Here is a 24,692-nt window from a genome sequence, read left to right on the forward strand (position 1 = left end):
TCGTGAACCTTTTTTGCATTGGGAGAAAGTTTTGCTTCTTGAGTTAGTAGTAGAAGTGCTTATGAGAGGGAAATTATTTATAGCTTTTATTATCAATAGGTCGGTGATTTCATTGTTTGTTTACGTCGTTAAGCTCTGGGAGGGTTGGCACTCCTGTATGTGTCAAGTGAGGGTCTAGGCGCCCCCAACACTCTCACAATTAAAATACAATGGGCTCTCTGAGGACGCACAGGACCGGGGAACATGATCTAAACACTAAATGAAGAGCAGGCACCGGGCAGGCACATTTTTGAGGGTTGGCTCGGGAGGTGTTGCCAGGCCTAGCAGACGAAGCCCAGGCCCAGGGAAGATGGCCGCCCTTGTCAAGGATGTGCGGCTGAGGCGGAGCGAAACCTGCGGCTTCGGCTTCTCTATCCTCGGAGGCGCCGGCTCGGAGCTCCCGCCGATCATTTACGACATCATTGAAGGCTCGCCGGCCGCTAACTCCTGCCAGGTAGTGCGTGCGGCGGGGGAGGGAGGGCGCGGGCTGGACGGCGCCGAGATTTTCCTGTTCACTGTTTATTTCATTTGTCGAGTTCATGGCCTGGTGTGGCGGGCGGCAAGGCTGTGGTGCCGCGCCGAGGGGAGGCGTGCCGCGGCGGCCCACCGTCAGGTCCCCGGCCCAGGCGAGGGTGTGCAGTGGGCGGACTCTGTGCAGTGGGCGGACCCCTTGGAGCGGGGTGCAGGAAGGAAAGTCCTCTGGAGTGAGTGGCTTCCTTTGGAGTGTCCTGCAGACAAGCTGTCTTGGTATAAGAGAGGAAAGCTGGATGGACAACACAGTGACCTAAACTGTTGACAAGAGGAAGAATCAGTTCATTAGTTTAGAATTGGAGAAATAGATGTGAAGGTGAACGCTGAGGGCTGTCCGTGCCGCAGTGTTGGGAGACTAAAGCGTTCTCCATTAGGCTGTAATGAGTCCCACAGTAGTGAAGGAAGAAGCCAAGAGGAAAGAACAGCAATCATAGTTATTTGAGGACGTAAGTCCTGAAGAAATACACTAATAAAGAAGATTAAAAGAAATCTGGGCAACAAAGAAGGAGTAAGATACATTAAAATGTATAAAGAAGTCCACCTTAATTTATTTCAATTTACAACAGCAAATCACAAAATATTAAACATGAAATTTATCAAGCAGTGCTTGGAATATGAGGGCAGTGTCATGCACCAGTTGTGTGCTGCATCTATTTTTAGACCATCAAAAAAAAAAATGCTGTTGAATAGGTGACTTAAATAGATTATGTGAACAGATAAACCCTTGCTAATTACTGTACTGTTTTTTTAGTAAACTGTTACATTCACAGGATGGGATATCTGAGAATTAAAATGGTTGTAGTTACATATCTGATGACCCGAAGCCTTGGTGTCAAGCCTTGTGCCCTTATTTTCGACGCAAATTTCACTCCCTCGTTTGAAAAAAAATGAAGAAAGGTCATGATCTTTCCATAGTCTCATCTCATAAGACTTAAATTTTCTTAAAATAGTCTTCCTGGCAGAGGCTTCCACAGAGCCTGTAACCCCAGCTCTGGGTCCTGGTGCCTGGTGATGTATTTTGTCTTTATTCCAAGGTTTTGCCAAAAAGACTCATATCAATCCATCCAAAGGAAAGATCCCCCTCAGTTCTGCTTGATTACTTTATGTAGGTATGAGGCCAGGCCTCACAACCACTGCTTTCCAGTCTAGTGTCCCTCCTCTTGAGGTCCAGCTGATCCAGGATGGAGTTTGAGCCTCCCCTGTTGAGGTGTGCATAGCCCCGTACTGAAGGCTGGTCTGGCAGACTGCTTAGGAAGACATCCAGGTGTTTTTAAACATCTCCACTCATCTAGGTTTTGTTACTCTAACCACCATTCTTTGCCACTTGCAAGATAAAACTATTCAGACCTCACATCACTGCCAGCAAGAGCAATTTATTAAACTATCAAAGAAAAAGGTATATATATATATATATATATATATATATATATATATATATATATATATATATATATATATATATATATATATATATATATATATATATATATATATATATATATATATATATATATATATATATATATATATATATATATATATATATATATATATATATATATATATATATATATATATATATATATATATATATATATATATATATATATATATATATAAAAGTGCTGATGTATGTGCGTTGAGTAATCATCTATCATATGCTGTAACACATCGTTACATCCATATATTTAAAAACTGAAAATCCATCCCTTTCCTTGATCCAGAATACCACCTGCTTTATTTATTTTTTTCCTCCAATACTCCAACTGGGTGTGAATCATTTCCTATTTTTTTCTCACAGCTGGCTCCAGGTGACATCATTTGGGAGGTCAATGGGCAAGAGGTTGTTTCTTTCACCACAAAGGAAGGTTAGTTAAAGGGAGACACACACACATGGGCACATCATGACCCAGAGTGCTAAAACTGAAGCAGATTGATGAATGAATTGTGTTGTTAATCTTCCTCTTCTATGTTTATTATAACTCTCCCTCTAGGACATGACCCCTGCCCTTCCCCCTTTACCCATCTCAGTAAGAATCCTCCCCTTGCCCCCTCCCCATAGTTTAAGAGAAGAGTAAGGCTTGGCATTCAAAGGAAAATCAAAATCAAATTAGATTGACTACTTGCCCGATTATAGAAAATGAATCTAACTTCACTACTTTATAAATGTCAAGAAGTTTAAGGTGAACGAAGAATATTGGGCCAGAATGTTCTTTTCCCTTTATGTCAAATGAGAATTATCTTGTGCTCACCACCCATTGCACTAAAGTTATGCCCTTTAATAATTCACCCCCCCCCCCCCCCCCACCCCACCACCCCTCCAATGAGTGCCGTCACTACACACACCCACCCACACACACACACACACACACACACACACACACGTACGCACGCATGCACACGCACACACACACACATCCATATCCTCTCTTATCCAACTTTTCCTGATTTTAATGAAAAGTTGGATAAGAGAGGATATGGAGACGGGACCGCAAGCGTAGCTCTTTTCCCATATGTCACAACTAGGTAAATACACACACACACACACACCACTTCTATAGCTCAGTGGACTCTGCCTTGTCAGACTCTGGCCTGGCAGGCTGAGGTTCGAACCCCTCTGAGGCTGAGCTCTTTCTGCTGGCAAGTAGGTTACCATCCTCTTTTCTTTTTTCTTTTCTTTTCTTTTTTTCTTTTTTACAACAAAGGAGACAGCTCAAGGGCACACAAAAAAAAGGAAACAATAATAAAAAAAAAGCTCGCTGCTCCTAAAAAAGAATCAAAAGAGGTGGCCGAAAGAGAGGTCATTTTCGGGAGCAAGGGGGATGGGGTGTATGGTGTGTGAAGGTCCCAGCAGTGCCCAGAGGTCAACTATAATAAGTTTGCTCTAATAAGGAAGGTACTTACTGGTGATGACTAGTCCAGTTTGTGATCAGGTCATGGTAAAAAACACACACACACACACACACGTAAAAACTAGTAACATGTAAAAAAACTAGAAAGAGACGGGACCACACAAGCGTAGGCCCAGGCCCTGTAAAACTACAACTAGGTAAATACACACACACACACACACACACACACCATGCATGATAACCTCACTGTTTTCTTTTGTTTTGTCTTATACCTAAACCTGGATTGTGGATGGAAAGTTAGGCAGCATAAATTATCATCATTATTATAATTATTATTTCTTTGTTTTTTTTAAGTACTAGGTAGTCTTGACAACCACTCTTTATCTTAGTGCACTGCCACCTCCTGTAAAACCCAACTCCAGTTTTGAAATAGGTTGTGCATTTTGTGATAGCAATGTGTAAATGACCACATACTAAACAGCCTTGTGTTCTTTATTGTAAAATAAAACATATACTTCTTGAAAAATAAATAGAGCGGATGTGAATTATTTTCGAATTACTGAATTACTGTCTTCTTGTTTTTAATCTGTTCCTCCCTGAGTGGCTTGGGGAGCCCTGCCTCGGGTCTCTTACTCGCTCACTAACTTGCCTTCTTCCTGCCCAGTGTGTTTGGGTCTGTATCATTTCGTTTTATTTTCCCCCTACGCCTCTCATGGATCTCAGCAATGATAGTGATAGTGTGTTTCTTGCTATGGTGTTCATCACTGATATTCATGGCTAACGGATATCTCTCTCTCCAGTGCTCAATTGTCTTCGCCTGTCGTCCACAGAAGTCACATTAAAACTAAAAACAGGTAATGTATCGATGCATGATATTCAGTTTTTACTTGAGTGAGTTTTTAATATAATTGATCATTTATGGACAATTATTACTACATATATAATACATATCCTACATTGTATAAACTAACAGTGAATTATTTTTATATTTTGTGTATACATCTGAATTGAAATGTGTTGTCAATAACCTGTCTACATATTTATCCATCTTTCCAAATGTCACGTGGAGAAGGTTTTGCATAATGGATTACTCTCTCAACAATTTAGTCTACTCTGCTTCTGTACTCAGGCTTCTCTAAATAAAAATAACCACAACCATTTTGCATTCTGTTTCAGGCCAGCTTAGTATTGTAAGTTGACAAATTGTAAGTTTTTTGGTCATTCAGTATCACTTCTGTTCATTTATACTGACCACACGAAAACCTCAAGTGTTGCCTACCACCGTGACTATAAAACAACTGAACAGGTCACCAACAATCCACTACTAGAGAACTAAGAGATATAGGCCCAGTTTCCCTTAATAAATAGGAGTCTGGCATTATTTACTGTATAATAATGAAAGATTGGGGGTTTGTATCTCACTGGAAGGTTATTAATTGGGGATATTTATTTAATATTGATTATTGTAGAGTAACTAAGTAGGAGTCCAGTGTTCTGTAGTGTATGATGGTGTAGGATTGTGGTACTGAAGTCTTGTTGTTTTGTAGCCTTGATAACAAAGTCCTGTTCCCCGCAGATGCCTCAGTGCAGGAGCGTGTGCGTCAGTACCTTGCAACGCCCAACAACTCTGAGGTTTTGAGGGCGGCCATCACCCAGGACGACCTTCAGGGGGTCAAACACATCAAGGCCAAAAAGTCAGCCAGCCAGACACCCCCCGAGCAGTCCTCATCCACCCCACCTTCCCTTCCCAGCCCCACCCTGTCGGACGCCTCGGACCGCACCTCCCTCAGCCACGGCTCCAACCACACCGCCTCGGAGAACGGCTTCCACTCCAGGGACCGGACGGCAGCGGAAAATGAGCGCAACTCCCTGAAGAAGCCCAAAAGTGAGGCCTACTTGATGACAGGTGACCTCATCCTGAACCTCTCGCGGACTTCCCACGACGCCAGCTGGCTCCCACAGCAAAAAACTGTTGACGACCTGCGTAAGTCAGGCAGCTCAAGCGTGCCCACCAGCCCCAATGAGGCCAATGTCTGTGGGGGCCGGCTGGTCAAGCGTGACCTGGGAAGTCCGCTGAGTCTGTGTTCGCCCGTGTCCATCGATAACCATGCTAGCGGTGCCGTGAAGTTCACTTACCCTCCAGCCGGGTCCTCCGTCAGGATATCCAAGTCGGAGGACCACCTGCAGTACCAGAAGGATGGTAATATGTGTGCTGTTAACATAGAGCTTGAGGATGATGTGACGTCTTCACTAAACACTCTCCTGGACACCTGTGACGACCCCAGGTCCTCCCCCTTGCCCCCCCCACACGAGGATCGCATCATATGGACCTTTAATGCCCCTCGCACCACCTCCCCAGACAGTGTTCGGTCAAGCCATGACTCTGACAGCCCCCTGATCAGGTCCCCCTCCCCAGTGTCCCCCCAGTCCCCCACCTCCTCCATGCAGTACTCATGCAGCGGAGTGTACGACAAGATGTGCAGTGGCCGGGACTCCATGGGCAGCTCTAACAGGTCAGACAACGTGTGCTCTAACAGCTCCAGCCTAACCAGTCCAGACACAGACGTTCCAGACGAGTTGGAGTGGGACGACACCACCCCCACCCTGCACCTCTCCTCCCCCTATACTAACACATTCGGCAACAAGGACCTCCTCCCCAACGGGCACGGGATGGCCACCACCGAGGGCGGCCGTGCCTCGGACAAGGCCAGGGCCAGACGAGTGGATGAAAACCGCATAGTGATCAAGGTGGAGGGGCCGGATGCAGCCCCAGGGAGCAGGCGGCGTCCCCAGCACCTCCAGAAGTCGGCCGATGATCCGTTCCCGCCCCAGGACGAGGCGAATCGTGACCCCGACCTCACCCCTACTAACACGCGCCCCACCACCCCCGGCTCCGGCACGCTCTCCCCTGACACCCTTGCCTATCAGGAGCTACGGGAGTCTGAGGATGAAATTACATGTCTTTCAGAGGAGGATGGGACAGGCAAGGCATCCTCTGTGCGCACCTCCAGCACCACCTCGCCCCCCCTGAGCGAGGACGAGAGTGACATTGACTCCCTGCACAGCTTCCACTACAGCCCCAAGGCCGTGGACATCCCCTCGGCGGTCCGGCTGGCCAAGCGGCTCATCACCCTGGATGGCTTCAAGAAGTCTGATGTCTCGAGGCACCTCTCAAAGAAGTAAGTGGATTTCTGTTGTGTTTGGCCTGATTTACTTTTCACAGTTGTTATCCTTTGTAAACTGGAGTTATAATACCATTTTTTGTATCTGTATTGTGGCAAAGGAAGCAGACCAAGTAAAGTACCGTATTGAAAAAAGGTAAAATGAAAATATGTCTTGAGGCTTTCATAGTCCATATCTGCATCTTGGGCTTTACATAAATTCCCTTCTCCTATATAAGCGAGTTTCCTTTTGCTTCACTTCCCTTCAGTTACTTATCTTGCACATTCTATATATAGTAGTGCAGCTGGAATTTCTCTGTACACCAACAATCCACTTCCTGACCCAAACAGGAAGAAATGATACCACTACTGTCATGGGGGTGATTGCAACCTCTTAACCCGGTAGCAATGATGGGCCAAATTTATGGCTTTACCGTGTACCAGTGACGGGCCAAATTTTTGCCATGATATAAACCCCCCAAAATAGATGATGCATAAACTGATCACAAATGCTTTGATATAATTATGAAATGGTTTGCGTGAGTGATGATTAATTGCCATTTTTCTTGCTTAGAGGGGCCTTTAAGAAACATGATCCCCGCAGCTACCGGGTTAAAGCACGTGATATATATATACCTGCTCAGGAAGAAATGTATTTCCTGAAAACCTGCTCAGCATTCGTACTCATAACCCTTGAGATGCTGGGCAGTTTGTGAACCTTTGCTAACCTTTCCAGCAATGAATTCAGCAGAGCAGTGGCAGAAGAGTACCTCAACTACTTTGACTTCCGGGGCGACACGCTGGACAAAGCTCTGCGGAAGTTCCTGGACCGCTTCTGCCTGGCGGGGGAGACTCAGGAGAGGGAGCGAGTCTTGGTTCACTTCTCACACCGCTTCCTAGAATGCAACCCTGGAACCTTCAACTCCCAAGGTGTGTATGTGTGTATATATGTGTGCAGATGTGTTTTGTGTATTCTACTTTGGAAGGGGAACATTATAAGTGAACTACAGTCATCCCTCAAATAGTACGGTTTCCAATAGTTCGGTTTTGGTTGTATACGGCTTGTCATGGAAGATCTTTCAGGATTTTAAAATTTCCTGCTCATTGGGATATTTAAAAATCCTTAAAAATCTTCTTAGAAAATCCACATAAAACCAAAACCGAACTATTGGAAACCGTACTATTTGAGGGACAAGTGTATAGTTGAACTGGACATAGATTGAATGCTGTCAAGTATAAGGTACCATTCCTGTTCTCTCTTCCACGACTTCATTGATGCATCTGCCATTGACTAACTCTAATGCTGTGGTGCTGTTCACAACCTCAGACGCTGTGCATACCCTCACCTGTGCCCTGATGCTGCTCAACACCGACCTCCACGGTCAAAACGTGGGGCGGAAGATGACCTGTAACGAGTTCATCGATAACTTGGCGGAGCTGAATGATGGCGAGAACTTTCCAAGGGAGGTCCTCAAGTCTCTCTACCATGCAATAAGGAATCGGCCTCTTCAGTGGGCCATGTGAGTGTGAGGTCTTGTTACGTACCATCTAAGGCTTTACAAAGTACCCCCACAACCCTCCCTTTTTACCTGAACCATGCAGAAAGGAATCAGCCTCTACAGTGGGCTATGTGAGTGTTAGGTCTTGTTACATACCATTCCGTGCTTTATACAGTATCTGCACGACCCTTTTCCTCTTTACCTGTACCATGCAATAAGGAATCTATCTATCTATACCTCCAATCCCCTGTTTTCCTCCCCTGTAATAAAGAATCAACCTCTACAGTGGACTATATTAGTGTTAGGTCTTGTTATGTACCATCTCATGCTTTATATAGTACCCTCATGACCCTCTTCCTTGTGACCTGCCACTTGACTTGCACGCAGGGACAGTGAAGGGGACGGAGAGGTGACGGCCGGGGGTAAGGCTGGCGGCAGTGAACCGGAGATGGCAGTGGGCAGCAATCCCTTCCTCACGCCACCCTCGGGCAGCGGTGTGCTCTACAAGAAGGGCTACATCATGCGGAAGTGCTGCACGGACCCCAACGGAAAGAAGAGTGAGTTAAATAGGATTGGAATTAAGGAGAAATAAATTAGAGTTGAGCTTCCATTTACTGCTGTTATACATACCCTATTTCCACTAATACTAATACTACTTTTCCTCCTACTAATACTGTAACTACTATTGATATGTCTGTGTTACTACTACTACTACTATTACTACTTTTCCTTCTATCAATACTGCTACAATTTTTTTTTACAGTTAGGGAAGCAAATTTAGGGCAAAAAAAGTAACCAAAATATAGCCAAATAATCACTGCTGTAAAAAAATATAATAGAGTAGCCAAAAGAGAGTCAATTCCAGTTACTGAGGTGTCATGATGCTATTAATACTACTATGAGACTATTACTTCTACTATTACTATTCATGCTCATCAAATCCTCACTCGCTCGTCATCCTTGCAGCGGCCTTTGGGAAGCGCTCGTGGAAGATGTGGTTCTGTGTGATTCAGGACTTGGTGCTTTACCTCCACAAGGACGAGCAGGGTGCCAGGCGGGGGCCACAACACGCCCAGCTGGGACACAATGCGCTGCGCCTCCACCACTCGCTGGCCACGCGCGCCCACGACTACTCCAAAAAGGAACACGTCTTTCGGTTGCAGACGGCTGACCAGGCGGAGTACTTGCTTCAAACCAGGTGAGGGAGAGAGTCCGCTGTGGATTTGTACGTTCAAGGGAATGTCAGGGAAATTGAGAATGACTTTTTTTTTTTTTTTTTCCGCATGCAATATTAAAAGAATGCAATATTAAAAGTGCAATATTAAACAAGAGAGGCTGCTGTGGATTTGTACGGTCAATGGAGTGTCAGGGATTTTGAGAGTGACTTTTTTTTCTGCATGCAATATTAAAAGTTCATTATTTAAAGAGAGAGGCTTTTGGGGATTTGTACTGCCACAGGAATGTCAGGGAAATTGAGGACATTTGTATTTTATTCTGCATGCAATATTAAGCTATCCAGTCATGAAATTCAGGTATCAAGCAGCCTTAGTAGACCTTTCATTGGTGTCAGGGTATTCTTAACTCTTCTCTCCTTCTCTCCTTCATTAACAGCAAGGAATTCCAGGCATTTAGTTTCAGGGTATTCTTAACTTTTCTTTCCCTGTCTCCTTCATTAACAGCAAGGAATTCCAGGCATTTAGTTTCAGGGTATTCTTAACTTTTCTTCCCCTGTCTCCTTCATTAACAGCAAGGAATTCCAGGCATTTAGTTCCCCTGTCTCCTTCATTAACAGCAAGGAATTCCAGGCATTTAGTTTCAGGGTATTCTTAACCTTTTTTTCCTTGCCTCCTTCATTAACAGCAAGGAGTTCCAGGCATTTAGTTTCAGGGTATTCTTAACTTTTCTTCCCTTGCCTCTTTCATTAACAGCTTGGAATTCCAGGCATTAAGTTTCAGGGTATTTTCAACACTTCTTTCCTTGTCTCCATCATAAACAGCAAGGAGCCCCAGGCATTTGGTTTCAGTGTATCCTCAACTTTTCTCTTGTCTTGTCTCCTTCACTGGTAGCAAGAACCTCAGGCATTTAGTTTTAATCTATTCTTAACTTTCTCTCGTCTTGTCTCCTTCACTGGTAGCAAGAACCTCAGGCATTTAGTTTTAATCTATTCTTAACTTTCTCTCGTTTTGTCTCCTTCAGTGACAGCAAGGAACTCCAGGCTTGGATCGATACCATCAACCTCGTCGCCGCCAGCCTCTCCGCCGCACCGCTGCCGGGCGCCGTGGGCTCCCAACGGAAGTTCCAGCGGCCTTTGCTTCCCTGCAGCATCACCAAGCTGAACATGGTGAGGAGTGTTGGTGGCTGACAGTTGTTTTGTGCATTTGTGAAGTCTTTTGAACCCAGCAGCATGTTGGGCATGTGTAATACTGTTTATAATGTATGTATACTGCTCTTTTCTATGCCTAGTTGATGATGATGAGTAATGCTTTGGTTGTGGAGTATTTTATTATTGAGTGTGTTGGGCTTTAGTAAGGGAGCAAAGGCTGACTAATTTTTTTGTCAGCATCACTTATTAGGATGATGATACAGACTTACTAACTAACAACTAACTAATTGACTGACTAACTAACTAACTAACTGACTGACTGACTGACTGACTGACTAAAAACTAACTGACTAACTTCCTAACTAACCAACCAATCAACTCACCAACTCGCTAACTCAAGGCTACCAACCCTCCCTCCCCCCTGGACAGAGTGAGCAGCTGGAGGATCACACGAAGCGCCTGACCCAGCTGGAGCAGGAGCTGGAGGACCACAAGGCCCACCCGCCGGAGAAGAACAGCAGGGCGCACTCCATGTCCAACTACCGGGAGAAGGAAGCCTATCTCATCAAGGAGGTGAGGACGCCCGGGACACTCACACTCTTATCAGACACCTGTTTTTCGTATAGCAATAGCATTTTTGTGGAATTTTTTGGAACACATACACTCCTATCTCTCTCCTGTTTTTTATGTAGCGATAGCATCTAGTGGAATTTTTCAGAACACATACACTCTTATCTCTCTCCTGTTTTTTATGTAGCGATAGCATCTAGTGGAATTTTTCAGAACACATACACTCCTATCTCTCTCCTGGTGGAATTTTTCAGAACACATACACTCCTATCTCTCCTGTTTTTTATGTAGCGAGAGCATCTAGTGGCATTTTTCAGAACACATACACTCTTATCTCTCTCCTGTTTTTTGTGTAGCAATAGTATATAGTGGCATTTTTCAGAACACATACACATATCTGGCACAGGTCTGTTTTTTTTAGATAGGAATGGCTTCTAGTGTTTTTTTATGCAGTTTTGGGTGTGTATATTTTTTTTTGTGAGTATATTTCAGCCCTTTATCTTTTCCGTGTCGTAAATAAAAGAATGAAAAAATGCCGGGAAACAGGAGTTGGGCCACACTTCTGATTCTTGGCATTTCAATTTTTAAGACACTTCTTTTATGAACTTTTATGAACACTTTTATTGTAGTTTTTGAGCATTTCTTCCCATGCTTATGTACACAGAGCATGACAACATTTCTTTTAACTAAGCCTGAGTAAAGTTGATGGAACAGGTAACAGCAGTAAGGAAGGAAATGGTACCTGCAACATCTCAATTATAGATGTGATGAGTCTTTACTTCTGCCGTCTTGAGCTGTGAATAATCCGTAATGCGCTTTTATCGATTTGAGTAAAGGTGATGAGACAGGTAACAGGAAGGAAGGAAAGAATGCCTATAAATGTCTTGATTATAAACTTAACGAGTCTTTGCCTTTGCCTGCGTGAATCATCTGTTACGTACTTTCTAACTTTCAGGTCAAGAGGTACAGGACATACGTTTACCTCCTGCGGTCTAAGCTGAGCACCCAGTCGCCCGGCCAGCAGCAGCAGCAGCAAGGGGGAGCCACAGGGGAGTCAGGGGAGCTGCCGGTTTTTGAGGTTCACCCGCCAGGGGAGGAGGGGCAGGAGGGGGTGGAGCGGGGCGGTGCCAGAGTGGTGCCGCCGCCCATCCCGGAGAGAGCGCGGCCCAGCGACAGGTACAGTTACCAGCAAGCTGTTCACCACAATGCCTTCCTCTGACCCACCACCACCTCCACCACTGCCGCCGACAACCACCATCGTCATCATCACCATCAGTATCATCGTCATCTTCATCACCGCCATCAAGATCATCATCCTCACCCCCTCCATGACCAGCTCCTCCTCTTCCTGCTCCTCTCCTCCCACCACCTGCTTCCCTCATCCCATCCGTCACCTGGTCTTGCTGTGCCTCTGTTCACCTTTTAACTATGCAGAGGATGTTTGCTCTCTTTGTGTTGCTTTCATAACTCAACCCAGACTCACCTAGTGCAGTGATTCTTGTTTGTGCATTTTGATACTGCTCTCGCATCATTTCTACTTATGGTTTCCAAGAACGTCCTCCAGAATGTGATGTTTATCTGAGCAGATAATCTGTTCTGGAGAAGACCTTTTGGTCGTCTGCAAATATTAATGTGAAGTAAATTCCTTAAATTAAGAATGTACTGTACTTGAGATAGATATTATACTTACAACTAAATCAATAATTTGCGTGTAAAATTTTCATGGCATCCCGATAGATGCACCATTAGTGAAATATTACTCTATAACTATATTAGCTATTACTATTACTACCATCACTCCTTTTACCACTACTTCTACTACTACTACTACTACCACCTTTACCACCACCACTATTGCTACTGCTACTACGACTACTACTATTACGACTACTTATTCTATTACTGCTACTACTATGTAGTAATCTTATGGATACCTCTTAATTTTGGACCCAGTTAATCAAATATGATTTATAACGGTTACAGATATTGTTAAGATGTATTTAAGCTCATGTATTTACAATGCTCATCATTTCCTCTAAAATTATGATCACAAATTATCCCCCTCGAGCATATCCTCATTGGCTGAATTTGAATATGTGCCTGGGAGATACTCCTCTCTGATTACCGAGAAAATGATGTCAAGAGGGAAAGCATTGTGAACGGAGAACCTTGCAGAGCCCAACCCTTGATGCAGCGTGGTGCCAGCCAAGGGCCGGGTGCTCTGTGCTGTTTGTGGGGTGTGACGTGGGTACTGTTGCCTTACACCTCTGTGAATCGTGGCAGCGACTGGGAGAACACTGAAGTAGTGGGTGGTTGTGTTGTAGCAGTCACCTCCAGTCTTTCCAGAGTTGTTGTGTGTTGTGTGTATATATTTATGTGTACCTTTACCCTTGTGGTGACTCATTGGCAAGCCGTGGAATGTGTTTTAAATCATTAGCGTGATAGATTATGTTGTTTTGTGTCACTATATATATATAAATATAAACTAGCAGGTCGTCAGTGGTTTTGGCGTTGTCGTCTACGTGGGAACACTTCAGTAGATTGCATCATGAAATACTGACTGTCATGCTTCCACTGTTACTCTCATACTAACGAGATCTTGGAACAAAACCTTTGCTATCAACACAGTATATATTTTGTTAAAGAGCAACGTTTACTACTTCAATGTATGATCTTTTTCTGTGGCTTAGTTGCCCATAAAAGTTTTCTTGCCAATTTATGCAGTTTAGTGAATACTATTTTTTTATGAAGACTGGAAACTTATAATTAAGCACCTAATTATTGTTCACCAAGAGCTTATTAGCATAATGACGTGTCATCTTATGGCTCCTAAATGAGAATTTAGTAACTTTTAACAGGAAGTCTTCCTCCATCATTTAAAGTTTACAAGCTTGATGCCAGTCATTGAAGATAATGATCTACATCCTTTTTACGGTATGTCTGCCAAGTAGTATGCACCATTTCCATTAGTGTCCTTTAAAAACAAGTAATTGAGGTGAGGTATGGAAATTTGTCTATATAAATCTCTGATGCCCTACACCTTCTTGGGAGCTTCCCTCGAGGGAGTGGCTACGGCAGAGGGTCTTCAGTTTTCCCTTTTCTGGCACTCTCGGCATGCTTAATCCTTCACCTGCCCTTCATATCCACGACATCCACCTTTCCTATTTATAACGTCTTTATTGCCTCCTTTATCTCACCACACTCCACTATGTTGCCCTACATTGATTTTCACTCTTATTCTAGTCACCAGTGTTGTCCCTCCCACACATATTCTTGAAAATTAACTATTCTCAATGTAAAGATTGATAAACATTATTTTTTGTCAGGGGTTTATTTTCATACTTTAGGAGAGTTTTCACAAACACATTCTTTTCCTTGGTGTACTGATAGCAGTGGTGCATACTGCTGGGCAAACACCCCCACACCTGAAAGCTTGCATCACAACCCACCCAGCATTCCCATCACAGAAAAGGTTCCTATACTAGAGTAAAACTTGGCGGAACACACGTCAGGTGACATTTATGCAGGTTAGTTCAGGTTTACTATTATCTCTGGCAAATTCAACAACAGTGGACCTTCACAATTACTGTACTCCAAACCAAGCATCCCTGATATGACTTATTCCATGGTTGTGTTGCCGGTGTTCCGCTCAGCAAGGGCGTCTTCTTCTGGCAGCAACACTTGCCTTGGGAGAGTGTTGAAATATGGTGTCTAATGCTGAATTATATTAGCTTATATATTTTTTTCATCCTAGGTTAGTCTTCTTTATTATGTACGTTATTTATTATTTTTTAATGTAAATGCCGTTGTTTGTACATGATTCTAATTTAAGGTATATTTGCTACTTACTTTAATTATTCCAATGAGAAGCTTGAAAGTGATAAAAACCAAAGGAGTTAGTTTTTATAGACAACACCTTACGCGCACACACACACACACACACACACACACAGACACACACAAACACAAACTCCAACATATACAGATTCAACAAAACCTATGAATTTGAGGTTTAACTTAACTTGATCAGGTCGCCCAAGAATTACGTACCCCCGTCGTGTGAAAGATTTGACTATTTATGCTCAAGTCCCATTCATTGAGAGTTTAGGTCTTAGTCGTAAGTAGTGTTCATATTATTACATAGACCAGTAAGTACAGACACACCCCAGTACACCGTAAGTAGGGAACCTTATGAGCGCCAGTTTTGTGGAAGCCATAGAGCCGAGATTCCGTTTCATTTAGTGCCTTTTCACTTTTTTTTTTTCACCTCCAGTCTTTGCTTTTTTACGTCCTCCATCATCTTCTGTTTGGTGCTGTTTAACTGACTCATTAGGTCAGTGTTGTATTTTTCCTGTTTTGGTGTAGCTGTATGCATCACTTCACCCGCAATAATCAATATACAAATAGCATTACATTTCTTCTCTTCTCTGCGTTTGTCAGTGTTTTTTCGCCTTCCTTTCTGTAGCATGCATACGTCTTAGGTTACAGCCCTGGTCCATGTCTTCCTATCTCTCCCTTCCACTGTGTATTATATTAAAAGGTTGTCGAAAGAGTTTGGCAGGAGAGGAGAGTGAAAATAAGGCTTTGTGTGATGGCTCGCTCAGTGCTCCTCTTCACTCTATCTGGTCTTTGTTCTGATTTGGAGAAGGAAGTTATAAAGCATGAAAGTTACCTACAATGCAGCATATTCACACATAGGAAATGCATAAATTTACCAAGATCATGCACTGTACACTCAACCAGCAATAGGTGTGGTGGGAAAGGAAAGCCACTCCACGTTTACCTAGCAATGTGTGGACGAGGTAGTAAAGAAAAGCTTCAGCACTCTCCTCCTTACCAAGGTTTGTAGAGCAGCTTGTATGTTGGTGTCTGTGAGGGCAGGAGCATCAAGATCCGAGAAAGGTTTCATCTGAATAGGTGTTTCAGTTTGATAAATTCAACTTCTTTTAGTATCCAGAGATTTATTCTCTTAGTTTCATTAAAAATGTCAAAAGCTATAAAATGTGACTGCATAAGATTAGGAAGGTGTGTGGAAGCAGTGTGTCTGAAGTACAAAAGTACCATGTTGGTCAAGCCTTCAGCGTCCTCACTGTGTGGTGTTGGCAGGTGTTGCTGCAGCTTGTTTAAGCTTGAAGTAACAGAGGAAGACATGAATTTAACTTCCACCCACCACTTGCTTTAGTTCTGCCTTCCCAAAACCAAGATTACTGAGTGGCAGCACAAAGGTTGAGGGAGAACTCTCACAGCGCTCGCCGAAGGATGAGACAGGAAATGTGAATGGTCCGGCCATTCTTTATTCAGCAATCCAAAGACAACCTTCGACAAATGCAATGTTTACATACAGTCTTCAGGAATATTCTTAAATTCAAACGCAATGAGTCTCAATTTTGTGCTTAGTATTTTATTTGTACTTTATGCACTTCTTTCTGAAATCATTTTCAAATTCCTTGATATATATATATATATATATATATATATATATATATATATATATATATATATATATATATATATATATATATATATATATATATATATATATATATATATATATATATATATATATATATATATATATATATATATATATATATATATATATATATATATATATATATATATATATATATATATATGAGATGACTTTTTTGTTGATGATCCCTGAAAAGGTTTCATAAATGTTACATGCTAAAACACTGATGTAAATTGAGTACTTGTTGTACTTCTTGTAAATGTACGTCGTACTTTTGGATCATATTGAATGAACAAATTGCAGGTATATTTTTATCATTAAGGATAATATTAAGAGTGTAGATACTGTTCATTATTCAAGTTTGGCAATCTCAATGAGAACCTGAATGTTTACATAACAAATCATACTCTATTGTCAGTCATCAACATATATATATTTTTATAATTTTGGTTGTTCATCTTTCATCCAAGCCATGAAGAAGAGAATCAGAGTTCTACAGTTTTCATCACTGAGTGGAGGGAAAGGCAGGAGAGGCGGCTCACGGGTTGGCTAGGAAAGTGAGTGCGTCAAGAGTGAGGAAACAGTACGGTGACGATGAGGAAGATAATCATCTTGAAGGGGCCTTCCTTTGCTTGCACTATCCTTCCTGTGCGTGGGTATTGGTTGCTTGGGTCATAGTTAAAACTGGTAAAGATTTTGTGCCAATCATCTCACTTTAGGAATTCTGGATTTACATTAGACTAACTAGGGTAGTTTTTCAAGATACATGTACTTATTTAGGGCTCAAGTATTCAAACATTTTCCCATGCATCTTACATTTACACCTCCAAAAAATATAAAATGTGACTTTGTAGGAACATTCAGGCCTCTGTTTTGCTATAGTTTCTGGAGTCCAGGATTTTCCCTCACCAGGAGGCATAGAACAGTCTCAGCTTCCCTGTAATATTGTGCTGCACTCACTGTGTTTGCCTTGTGTGGTCTTTTGCCATGTATTACCTTTTCATTGTTATGCCACTCTGAAGTCTTTATATTGGTATGCGTTGTTCACTCTAGGACTGTACGAGAAGCAGAGTTGATTTTTTGTTTGAGAGAGAGCTAGATTAGTGAATTTTGGACAGTGTTAAGCAGTTAAGGATCAGCTACAGATTATGCCAAAATCCATCTCAGACCAAGCAATATTTTAAGGGGAGGGGAACATTGAATCAAATAATCCCCCTTTAGTTAAACCCTGATTGATTCTGTTTCCCAAATTGGAATTACTTTTGCATTGATGAGAATTTTTGTATCTGATAAACGATTGTGACAATGTTTTCCAGTACTGAGAAATTTTGTTTGGACTGGAGAACCGTGTGAAGAAAAAGGAAGTAATATTTTCACTAGAGATGCAGGCAAGCCTTGTTATCTGTGTGCTTGTTACATGTGTGCATATGTGTATATCTTGGAAGAATGTCATTTTAAGTACACGCTTCATTGTCAACAGCAGTCAGTGCATTGTTGGGTTTGTAGAGTGTTCATTCCAACTCTCAATAATCAGTTTTATGAATAAAATTGTGGCTGGGGAATTTCAAGTTGAACCAACATGCAACACTTAATTTTACAGTAGCTATCAGTGCTGGGTGCTCTCGCTGACATCCAGTTTGAGGGAGGGGGCAGGCTGTTACCTCCTGTTACTGATTCATTTGGGAAAATTTGTTCTCTTATTTGTGGAGTCATTATCTGCAAGTCTTAAGGAACCTATACTTTAACAGGGATTGCCCTATGCAGTAATAATACCTTCAGTAGCTTAACTTAACATTGCATCAGTGTTTTACTAAGATGATCAACCGTAATTTCTTCTCTTTAGTAATTTTCCAAACGAGAACTTGTGAACTCTGTGATAAGCGGCAACTAACGGAAGGAGTCATGACCACCCTCTCGGCACCAGTCTGGCTTACACACCCACATGAGGCACACTGTGATTCTGCTCCTCGGTGTCTATAGTGGCAACAAACACACAAATCGAGGCGTTCACTCCATGATTACTGAATTATTTACTCTTATTACCGTTATCATAGTGATTCATCTTCGTACCATTCCTATTTTTATTATTGTTATTGATAGTTTCGCCGTTGCTCTTCTTTTCACTGTTATTTACATTTATTTTCAATTAGAGGGGATTACAAAGATTCTCAAAAATAAGAATCTACATAAAGTGCCAAAGGGAATATTTGTGCTTAGTGAAGGGAGACGTTTTTTTCATAGTCTTCGTTTTCATGTGCTATGCCGTGAAGTCTGTTTTTGTATGCGCTCTTGTAGAAGGTAATCCTCTGAGGCTGCGATGTATTCAACTGAGGAGTAAATCTAACCTCCTCAGAAAGTAATATCCACTAAAACCCCAACCTCCTACTCTTGGCCATAAAATATTTGACTTCTACAAGAGCATATACAGTAATAGGATCATAACTCTTGCAAGGTGGCTGCTTTAGGTTTTGTATTGTGTAAATAACTCAGTTTGGGTTCTACGTTCATGACATGGTGCTGAGAAGGAAAAGGAAGCACTTCATGTTTTGGGGGTAACCTCATTAAGAGTATTGATCGGGTATGTTTGCCAGCTTGCATACACCAATCCATTTAGCATTTGTAACAGAAAATAATATACCCTCGAAAATCTGGCATAGGTATGAAAATAAACTATGTATTGTTGACGTAGGGTTGATGTTGGCTTCTCGTTGTTGGGGGTCGCCACAGCAGATCAGCCCTCTCCACCTCTCTCTATCTCTCTCTATCTCTGTCACGCCAATATAGATATAAAGATTAATGAGCATTGTTTATTTGGATCATGGTTAATTTTCATACCTACGCTCAATTTTACAAGCTATGCACCACTCTATATGCTTGTGTAAAAGACTATAAGTTGATCCCATGTCAAAGTTGGCCCCCTAAAAGCTATGTAATTGATTGAGAGTTAAATTTCAGCTCCTTAAAAGTAGCATCTGTGTAATTGTTGAGTCCTTGAACTTTACCTCAAAAAAGTGTTCTGAAAATTTGACTTTTACACGAGTATACTCTGTACATTTTTTCTGATGTAAGCCGTGACAACTGGACTGGTGTATGTTAAGAGGCAGACCTACCTTACTGGGGCGAGGAATAAGGCTTTACTCAGGGGGGGGTGGACTTAGAGAAGGAGACAAATTATTCCTCATTTATTATTTTTTCCCCGAGCTGATGAGGCTGTTGTGAATCCAGGAGAGCAGTGTGATAGTATTATTATAATTTTAAAAACGTACGTAGCTTTTGTCTGTTTAGGGAATCTTTACCGAAACCGTTAGGTATTACCCTCAACTATTTATTTATTTTTGTAATAGGTGCTTACTAATGCTGTCGAATGGGAGTATTTTAAGTCAGTTTCCTCTAAGTTTTGTAGACTATGAGTAACAAGAGTTCCAATAAGAGTTTATGATGAAACAAACATGACCGAGACAACAACTGTGTTCTTTGCATCATTTTCTATATAACACTTAACCCGGTAGCAGCGATGGGCCAAATTTGTGGCTTTACCATGTAGCAGCGACGGGCCAAATTTGTGCCATGATATAAACCCCAAAAAATAGATGATACATAATCTGATCACAAATGATTTGATATATATTATGAAATGGTTTGTGTGAGGGGTGATTTTTTCTCATTTTTCTCGCTTGGAGGGACCATTAAGAAACATGATCCCCACTGCTACCGGGTTAAACGTGGTGGGTGGCACTTCAAGTCTCGTTTGCTAACCTTGACTTTCACCCCAGAGTAAATGCCGTAAGCTCCCAAATAGCACAAGAGTTCGGCGGATACGCAAGCTCACACTATTCGACACACGTGACCCGTGGACTGTGTTACTTGATATCTGCTTGCCTCACTCAGTTTCTCCTCAATTTTTAGTTTGGTCTGCAACTTACAGTATTTGAGGCCTGTTCACCTCACTAGATCATTTGTGGTTGAGTGTTTCGTCAGTCGCTCCACTCACGAATCTCACTATTTGATCTTGCGCTGTTCGGGACCTTACTGCGCATGCATTAACCTCTTAGTGGTCTTGTTACCAGTAGCCATACAGTAACTTGGTATCATCGTAGGCCAGGTGTCATTTGGAGGTCACTTATGAGCTGAATGATCATATACCGTAGTGGTTGTGTGATAGCTAAAAAAAGACTCACAAATTTAAGTTAGTTTCGCCCTTCAGTGTTTCGTACGTTTCTGTCGTACCTTGACTTTTATCTAAGTTAAAAGTGGTCGCAGCATATGTGTGTGTGTGTGTGGGAATGAGTATGTATGTTTGTGTGTGTGTGTGTGTGTGCGTGTGGATGCATGAGTGAGTGTTTCTGTTGTATGGCTTGTGTACGTGTTGTTATTGTTGTTGTTGTTCTTTTTATCTACTAGGAACATTCCACCATTATTGACACAGCAAACCTCTTGATTGATTTTGGGACAATTGTACTCAAACATTGTGATATGAAGAGCGTCAATTATTATAATGTCTTCAATGCATATTATATACTTATGCTATTTGCCACAACATTGATATTATTGCCTTGTGTATATAACTTGTATTTTTGAACTTGGGACAAGAGCCTTAAATTAATGATACAGAACCTGTAGATAGACTTTTCATGTAAATATACAAATTTTGTGATTGTACTCTTGTGTTTGACTGAAAATATCACTGAGAATTAATTACTCCTGCTGATATCCTCTTCCTCATTGTACACCTTAAGTTAAAATATGTGTGGTGCATCCCAGCGAGCCTACCACAGCAAGGTTCACTCGGCCAGCAGCCTCCTCCCTTAATCTCTATTCAAGTTCATTCCTTTGCCATTCCTCTGTCCCTGTGCTTCTCTTAGTCACAGGATGAAGTAGGCAGCTGCACCATCATTCTTATCCATCAGTTATAAAGTGTTGATAAGAGAACTGATATAACTCCATTCCTTATCTACTAAAGGAGTGACATGCAGAAGCTTTCGCCATGCTGTGAGCCTTGTTGATTTTAAAGAGCTGCTGGAATGGGTTGTACTTCACTTCTATTTTGTATTTCTATAGCACAATCAATATGTTTTTTGTTTTTTTTTATTGTTTACATTTTTATATACCGTTGTCTCAAGATGTACAAACTTTAAGTAGGGAATCAGTGTGTGGTTTGAGGATGTTATGTGGGTAGGGTATCATGTTTTTGCTGAGGGAAATCACAACAAAACATCATCATAATGCCTTGTGGTGACCCAGGAACCCTTGACAACTTACATATTCAACATGATTATATTCTCTTGAGCTTCATCTTCAGTTGGGGTCTCGGGGCAGCATGACCTGATACCCCAATCAATCAATCAGTCTCTTCATCTTTGGTAATATTGTCTTCTTTGCCATACAAAAAAAAGTTAGCAGTGTACAAACCAACCATTAATTAAGTTTTCCAGTTATTCATCATATCATCAAGAGCTTGCACACTTTGAATGATGTCTTTTGTTCGAGGGTTGGCCGGTGTTACCACATGCAAGTGTTTGACAATGGCACCTAAAAGAAAACTTAACTCAAGGACTCATGGTGTGGTAAATGCATGCTTTTTTCAGTGACTAAAGCTCTACTATAAAGAGCCGGTTTTATATTTAACAGTTTTTTATCTTTACTAATAACCGCATGTTACTTCCAGAAGGGGTTCCCACAGTGGCACCGCTGACTCATGCCTCGGTGCCAGTGTCAGTGCGTAGGTCATGTCCTTAGAGACTTGTAACCCTTTTGGCACTGTTCTTTTGTTCACTGATATGGATGATTAAATGCAGGGAATTCAGAAAAAAAATATATAATGAACATAGAAGCCAAGCAGAGCAAGAGTTAGACTGAGAAGAAATGTGATAAAAATTTGAAGAGGTTAGACCAGACAGAACATATGCTTGGAGTCAGTACAATAGACAGTATTACTTTTATCATTCCACTGTGTTGAGGAGAATGAGACTGTTCTCCTCGACAGTTAATTTTCATTCCCTTACATCCGAGAAAAGAAGATTCTTAAACAGTGGGAGACAGAAGCACTCAGTTTTGAAGCATCTATTATGACAGCAAATTTTAGCAAGATTTGTAATACTTAATTTGAGTCATTACAGCATCCAATAATATTACTAATAGTGTGTGAGTAACCAGCTAATTTAGTGGACATGGCAGCACTAAGCCTCTCCGTGGAGCTTACCAACGTCCTGACGGTAACAGCTCCGGAAAGGTAACCTGTTCATCTTCTTCGTCACTTTCCACTTGAACAAATAAATCCATCATGAAATACGATAAAATGTTTGTTGCAGGAACACTAACTGCTTTATAATCAGAATTCTCATGTTTCCCTGCTAATCTGAATATGAATAATAACACTGACAGTAACATTAATGGTCTCCAGTGTATTTTAATAGGCAGTTTTAATTTCCAAGCTATAAAAGTCTACTTCCTAATTTTTAATCTATGGTTTCAGCTCTTGTGAGGAACCTGAAGAGATGACGGAGACTCCATCAGCTGGTGCTTCAAGAGAGGATAAAGAAGACACGTCCTCATTAAAGAAGGCTCTAGAAAGGGAGAATCTGATGGAAGACGAGGACAGTAAGAGTAACAAAGGGACGCTGAAGAGCAAGAGCAAGCAGGAGAAAGAGAAACGCAGACTGATGAAGGAGACGGAAAGGTTCCTGAAGGAAATGGAAAAGAGGGAGAAGGAGGCAGAGAAGAAAGAAAAGAAGAAGGATCAGGAGCAGAAGGAGAAAGAACCAGACAAACAATCCAAAAAGCAAACAGAGAAACAGAAGAAAGAAGAAAAGTTGAGCCAAACCAATGATGAAGGATTGCAGGAAAAGGAGAAAGCAGAGGAGACGTCCCAAAAGCAGGATTCAGATACAAAAAAGGAGACTGAAAAACCAGGAGAGGCCAGGATGGGCACCCTAAATCGCCTCTCTGCCTTATTCAAATTCAGCAAATTAAACTGGACTAGTTATGCATGTGAGGAAGAGGAAGACGACAAAGAAAGCACCAGCAAGTCTCCCAAGCCTCCTCCTCTCCCTCCCAAGCCTCACCCCAACTCTCCAGTCATGAAAAATTTAGGGACACGAATTGATATATGATAAGGGATTAGCCAGAGGTTATTTTTTTGCGCATTTTGTATTGCTCACTCTATTTATTTGCTCATTCTTGAGTTTATTCATGCTGTCATTTGCATGTAGTGATTCCAAAGACTATTTACACTTAGAGGAGTTTTTGGCTCAAGCTTCTTAGTGAGAAACATTGCCAATTTAATTTTGTTGTCCATAGTTTCTGCTGTGCTGAGTGGCCAAATGTCCTTACACATATAATACAGTTTTGTTATGTACAGGAGAGTTCTATACAAACTATCCAAACATCTCAGTTTTCAGAAATATTTTCCAGAATGAAAGGGGACAGATGTTGTTTTGCTTTTCAAGAGATTTCAAAAGTTTGATGAACTATATTTTCTGATAATTGTGTTTGAACTTTCACAGAAAAGGTATTATGTTGCTTGCTTGTATCTGTTGCTGCTGTAAGATGTTAGCTGAGGGTCTGCTCAGCACAGCATCTGATTAGTGTGCAGGGAACATGAGCTGAAGCAGAAGGCTTGTACAGGCATGTCACTCACTGGCAGCGTCTCCATCCATAGAATCGTGCATATTGGGAATATGCAGTAATGTCTTAAAATGAGTAATGAAATTAAAGCTTTTATATCACTATTTTAAAATGAGTAATAATATCAAAGCTTGTACATTAGTATTTAAAAATGGGTAATGATATTTAAGCCTTTACATTAGTATTTTAAAATGAGTATGGAAATTTAAGGTTTCACATTAGAAAATTTGGCCATAAATGCAACTGTTCACTTAATGAGGCAAGGCAAGGCTCTCTGGAAGGACATGAGGGAGCACGACCCTCCAGCGGCTCAGGGAAATTAATCCTTTGACTGATGTCTTGTACATTCCTTCACATTTTTATGCTCTTGAGTATTTTCATCAATTAGGTAAAAATGCATATCAAGCAATGGACAGCCACAATGCAGATAAGCTTTTGTAGATAAATATATGCCATTTTCTTCCATGGATTTAAATATTGCTAATATGAAAATGTAGTCTTTACAAAAAAATCATTAGTATTTTGTTCACCAACTATCTTTATTGGGCATTAGTTTATACTTGGGAAAGGGTTAAGTATTTATTATAAAATGTTGATGCCAGTGTACTTTGAACTCTACAA

At 41.5% G+C, this 24,692-nt stretch overlaps 1 protein-coding gene across 5 annotated transcripts; it reads left to right on the top strand.

Moving 5' to 3' along the window:
- The first annotated feature begins 298 nt into the window (after window positions 1-298).
- Window positions 299-24,585, top strand: LOC126987019 (PH and SEC7 domain-containing protein-like). Of its 5 annotated transcripts, none has more exons than XM_050843658.1 (13): window positions 320-493; window positions 2,372-2,438; window positions 4,223-4,276; window positions 4,999-5,328; window positions 6,391-6,601; window positions 7,320-7,513; window positions 7,911-8,103; window positions 8,470-8,639; window positions 9,049-9,280; window positions 10,279-10,423; window positions 10,835-10,978; window positions 11,931-12,151; window positions 22,921-24,585. In XM_050843658.1, the coding sequence occupies exons 1-13, from the start codon at window positions 350-352 to the stop codon at window positions 23,555-23,557; spliced, it is 2,742 nt and encodes a 913-aa protein (XP_050699615.1). In that variant the 5' UTR covers window positions 320-349; the 3' UTR covers window positions 23,558-24,585. The 5 variants fall into 5 exon arrangements, with proteins under 5 accessions (XP_050699614.1, XP_050699613.1, XP_050699612.1 ...); XM_050843659.1 differs by having other exon boundaries at window positions 4,999-5,307; XM_050843657.1 differs by having other exon boundaries at window positions 299-493; window positions 4,999-6,601; window positions 7,332-7,513.
- The last annotated feature ends 107 nt before the right edge of the window (window positions 24,586-24,692 follow it).

This window comes from Eriocheir sinensis, chromosome 63 (assembly GCF_024679095.1).
Source record: "Eriocheir sinensis breed Jianghai 21 chromosome 63, ASM2467909v1, whole genome shotgun sequence".
Lineage (NCBI taxonomy): Eukaryota > Metazoa > Arthropoda > Malacostraca > Decapoda > Varunidae > Eriocheir > Eriocheir sinensis.